The sequence below is a fragment of the Enoplosus armatus genome, chromosome 12, assembly GCF_043641665.1.
Source record: "Enoplosus armatus isolate fEnoArm2 chromosome 12, fEnoArm2.hap1, whole genome shotgun sequence".
In the NCBI taxonomy this organism is placed as follows: domain Eukaryota; kingdom Metazoa; phylum Chordata; class Actinopteri; order Centrarchiformes; family Enoplosidae; genus Enoplosus; species Enoplosus armatus.
In genome coordinates this window covers 9,013,635-9,018,435 of record NC_092191.1, presented here as the reverse complement: position 1 = coordinate 9,018,435, position 4,801 = coordinate 9,013,635, and the positions used below count along the sequence as shown (strand labels likewise).

The 4,801-nt window shown below is 42.1% G+C and overlaps 1 protein-coding gene across 1 annotated transcript; it reads right to left on the bottom strand.

The window, feature by feature from the left end:
- Window positions 1-1,443: 1,443 nt before the first annotated feature.
- On the bottom strand, window positions 1,444-4,468 carry LOC139294460 (G-protein coupled receptor 26-like). The gene is made up of 3 exons (XM_070916362.1): window positions 3,798-4,468; window positions 2,770-2,883; window positions 1,444-1,720 (listed from the first exon to the last, which is right to left on the bottom strand). Exons 1-3 carry the CDS (start codon window positions 4,466-4,468, stop codon window positions 1,444-1,446), a joined length of 1,062 nt encoding a protein of 353 aa, XP_070772463.1.
- Window positions 4,469-4,801: the final 333 nt, after the last annotated feature.

Sequence of the window (4,801 nt, the reverse complement as noted above, 5' to 3'; positions counted from 1 at the left end):
TGCCAGTGTTGTCAAAATGAATCATTTTTATAACCCAGACGTCACACAGCCGCTCATATGGCATGAGCTGGAATGTTAATTACACATCACTGAATAGTTGCTACCACATTCAAATAATATTTCACCCTGTTTTGCCTGATGCAACAATACAATGTGGTGGTATTACAAAATAAACATTACTTAAAACTTTCTTACAATTTGACCAAACTGCATAACAGGCTCTATCATCACGCTTAACCACAGCACAGGTTACCAAGAAAATGAAGGAGTGTGAAAGTTTTCCCTTTGATGTGTTTTGATTAAATCAGAAAGCTCGTAGTCTAAAAGGCACTTTAGAACTTAGGCCTCAAAGCTACAACATACAGTAATTTCAATGAATCCATCAGTGCAACATGACTGCACTGTCAAAATCATCGTCTATTCTATATTATCCCTTGAACACATATACTACCTCATCCAGCCAGAGAATCATCATTGAGGTCAGAAATTAGGCTAGAACTTTAATTAAGAATTTAGTTCAGGTGGGATGTAAAAGTTCTTACATTTAAAGGCCCAAACATTGACTTTTTAGACAATATAATTAACTATATCGATTTGAGGTAATGAAAATACTCTTGTGTTAATACATTAATTATTTGACAAAACCTTCAACAGCTTCAGAGAATGTTAATACTTAACATTTAGTTGTTGTCTAGTGTTAGTCCACATATATCCTGTGTTCTGAATTTTGGAGGTGGGGCTACACACAGATTTGTCACCATAATGTTGATGTCCATGCTAAACAGGCTATTTGACACAACTTTACCAGTATGCTACAAAATGACCTCATTAGAAACTGTCACTCTTTGCAGAAAAAGACTGTATTATGCTTGTATTTAAATACTTAATGCCATTACAAACTACACACACAACCTACAAAAGTGGTCAGTCTGTTCTTCTTTAAAGGATAAGGCGACTGATATTCTATATTTTTTCCAGTGAATTGATCCTACTGACAATTATTATTACCCGTGTAGTCAAAGCTTGATATAACTTATTCCTCTGTGCCATAGACTTCCATTGTCTTCCAAAAACTATTAAAAACACATCTATGTGAAACACTGTCCACTGGGTGGCATGTTCCTTCATTACCATGAACATGTTTATTTTGAGTTGATTCTGTGTACACAGTCCTGCTGCTGTAAGTATTCACTAGTGAACCAACGTTGTCTTTTGGTGTGTTCATGGGATTTGTTGACAAAAAGAAAAATATAGAATATTGGCAGCCTCGTCCTTCAGCAAGTAATTAGGTGTCAAGCTTGTTCGCTCTGATGTTACTCCGTCCCACAGAGGTCAATCTACTGTCAAACCCCTGTTCTCAGTGTTAACCTCAAAGTAAGATGTCATATCCAAGACACCTTTTACACCACATAGTGCCCTAATTGTCTCTGAAAGCAATGACCTTCATTGGCCAAGTGGCTTGTTGGTAGGTGCTTGGATGTTGTTGGCTGTGCTGGAGTTGTTGACGCGCCTCCCTGCGTTGTTCTCCATCCTGAGGGAGGAGGAGTTGAGCGGACTCCTCTTGAGGACTTTGTTAGCCAGAAGGCTGCAGGTCTTCCTGTACTGGTGACGCAACAGCGAGTAGACAAACGGGTCGCTTGCTGCCTTGCTGTAGGCCAAACATTTGGACAGCACACCCCAGTGAGGGTTTATGGGCCCTGGGGAGAAGAGCTCTACAATTCTACCTCAAACAAAGCAAAAAAGAGAGGGAAAAAAAGTCACACGGTACCCATGAGCAAAATGCATGAGTTTAGCCAATTCTTAGATCAGTGTAACTGGAGTGGAAGACATCTAAAGCAAATGACCCTCCCCCAGTGCTGTAATATTATGAAAATGTCATCATTTCACTTGACTGAAATGTCATCACTGTGTTGGGGAATGTGAACTGATAGATGTCATTTTTGCTGCTTCTGGACTTCTTACTGGTTAAAATCATTTCACAACAAATCCAGTGGCTCACAGTCTGTCCTAATAAATCAAATTAAAGCCAAGACAAAGTTTAAAAAAAACAAAACAGGCATATTGTTTTGTTGTTAATCTGTCTTTTTAATTTGTGTAATCTCCTTAAACCGAACGTGTCTCACCATCACACAGCTCCTAATGTGCTTCCTTTCTGTCTCCACACCACAATTCTAACAGCTTCTGACAGGTTGCCACCATCAATACCGGGGCTAATACTAATGAGAGCCAGTGATACGATCACTGACTCATTTGCTATCTCCCTCTTCCTCTGTTTCTCTCCCTCTCATCTCCGCAGCTGTGGAGGCTCGGTGACAAGGATTAGAGATGTGTGTAGAACCAATAAGCTACGACATTATGAAAAGGAAGCAGTGAAAATATTTTAAAATGTTACCAGATAACAAGACAGCATTGAAAATAATTATCGCCATCTGCATTCAGGCGATTAGCAGCCACAACAAGGTAAGTGAAAACCCAGAATCACTCTGTCAAATAGACTAAGTCTTGGGAGAGGTGTTCTACTTATTAAACTGAACGAGGAAGATCATTTGAAACCTTTTTCAAAATGTGCAGAATTCAACTGTGGGTCACTCTCCTTGATGCTGTATGTTGAACATTTCTTTTCAATCTTGTGATTCAAAAGACAGGAAAAGGCAGGAAACCTTCACACGTTCTGATGATGGTGTTAAATACCTCACACGCATGCATTCCCCCACACACACACACACACACACACAAAACCCACATACATTATTATAAATCTCTGCTCACCTTGTGATGACATAAGGGGTGAAGCACACCACAAATGTGCCGATGAATGTACTGATCTTCTTGGTGGCCCTCAGCCTCCTCCGCTTCTGCTCATCCAAGCATTTCTGGCGCACACTGCCAAAGCACACAGGTACCATTATCTACACAGGAGGCATTATCAGAGACATGCCGACGTAATGAAGCAGTCCACACACAGAGAACACGTGGGGGATGGACGTGAAGAAAGCAGTGAGCTGTGCACTGTTATCTCTGAGGATTACACTGGAGGAATTTCACACTGCACAGATTATCAATTATGTAAATGGGGAGCAATTCAAAGTTTAATTGTTTGACTAAATCAGGATGAATAGCAACGCAAAACATGATGAAGGCCTTGCTGACCTTAATAGGACATGATAATGTAAACATTGACTGACTGCAGGCTTGACAGACTTCAGTCATCATCAGTGGAGCACTTTGAATTCATGTGTAGTCACGTAGAGTGAGGCCCCAGAAAGTTTTGCGTGTATACTGTATGTTTTAAATGAGTTCAAAATCTACTTTTGACCATGTACTAATGCAACTAATTACTTTCATTTCATATTGCAATTATTTTTGCAAATAACTGATTAACTGGTTAATAAAATGTAAAGTGAAGAATGGTCATCACACGTGTGTAAATATGTTTAATTTAAAATGATATAAAACAGATTGATTATCAAAATCGATTATTTTTCTGTCCATCAACTAATTGAATCAGCAAGGAAAAGAAGAGAAAACCTACAACCATCATCTCCTGTTGATGCTCTGTGTGACACATTAAGTGCAGGTTTTCTGGCATAATCACTATTTGTGTCTTAAGCACACATAATGTCAACCTTCGTTGGAGCATGTTCTGATTTTGCCACAGGATGCTGAAAACATGCTCCCTCTGAAATGCTTCACATAGTGGACAAAATAAAAGGGAACAGATATAAACATTTCAGTGAAAGACAAATGCATTAAATGGGAGCTATATTTGACTGAATGCATTTCTAATGCTTGTTTACCTGGGGTGAATATCCACGAGCAGCACCAACGTCTGCATAGTGATCACGTCGATGCGTTTACAGTGAAACCTGGCAACTTTCAGCACTTTCAGATACGTTACACACAACACGATCAGCGTCAGGAGGAAAGTGAGGGAGTGCAAAGCCACGGTGAAAATGATAAACTGCGTCCCGGCTCCCTTCGCCCTGACATTGCAGAGAGTGCACGATGCGTAAAGGTGGTGGTACCCGACCCAGGAGCGGCAGGTGGCCACCGTGGAGAAGCAGAGTGAGTGTATCCACGTGTATCCCAGCGCCATCACTGCGTCCCGATGCCGTATTCTCGAGTGGTAGCTCAGCGGGAACACCACAGCCACCCATCTATCGATGCTGAGAGCAGCCATGCTGAGCATGGAGTTTGTGGTGAGAAAAGTGTCGAGGAAACCCACAATTTGGCAGAAGCCGCTGCCTCCGGGATGGCCCTTGGTGATGAGCCCGACCAGAGTTAGTGGCATGCTGGACACGCTAAGCAACAGGTTGCAAAACGTCAAGTTGAGAATAAAAAGACCGGGTACCTGTTTGCGGATCTCCGGGTTGTACAGAAAGCAGATCAGCACCACGACGTTGGACAGCAGCGACACGATAATGATCCCCAAAACCAACACGGAAGCAACTATGTCCGCTGCGTCCATGGTGCTTCCTCTCAAATATCCAGACTTTTGATGAGTGCATCCACAGCCCTCATGCGAACTGTCATCGTGAGTTGCAGTCACAACATATCCAATACATCGTCATGCTTACCCTCCCCTGTAGCACCAAATTTCATCAATAAACAAAGCGGTCCCTCCAGCAGCGTCCACGGTCAGGTCGCAGGGAATTCATAGAGAGAATGCTCACCTGATTATTAGGAGGACATTTGGAGGTCCGTGTCATGGGAACTGGGTCACAGCGGGAGGACTGTTCTCGTGAGGCGCTGCGGTACTTTTCAAGCACCCTTGTCATGCCACTGGTCTGTCAGCTGGGGT

What these genes read in the sequence shown, in the direction of transcription:
- LOC139294460 (XM_070916362.1), bottom strand. Translation starts at nt 4,468, where the DNA reads ATGGACGCAGCGGACATAGTTGCTTCCGTGTTGGTTTTGGGGATCATT. An exon ending in CTCGTGGATATTCACCCCAG is followed by an intron (nt 2,884 to 3,797) that starts GTAAACAAGCAT and finishes GTGCTTTGGCAG; the next exon opens with TGTGCGCCAGAAATGCTTGG. An exon ending in ACCCCTTATGTCATCACAAG is followed by an intron (nt 1,721 to 2,769) that starts GTGAGCAGAGAT and finishes TGTTTGAGGTAG; the next exon opens with AATTGTAGAGCTCTTCTCCC.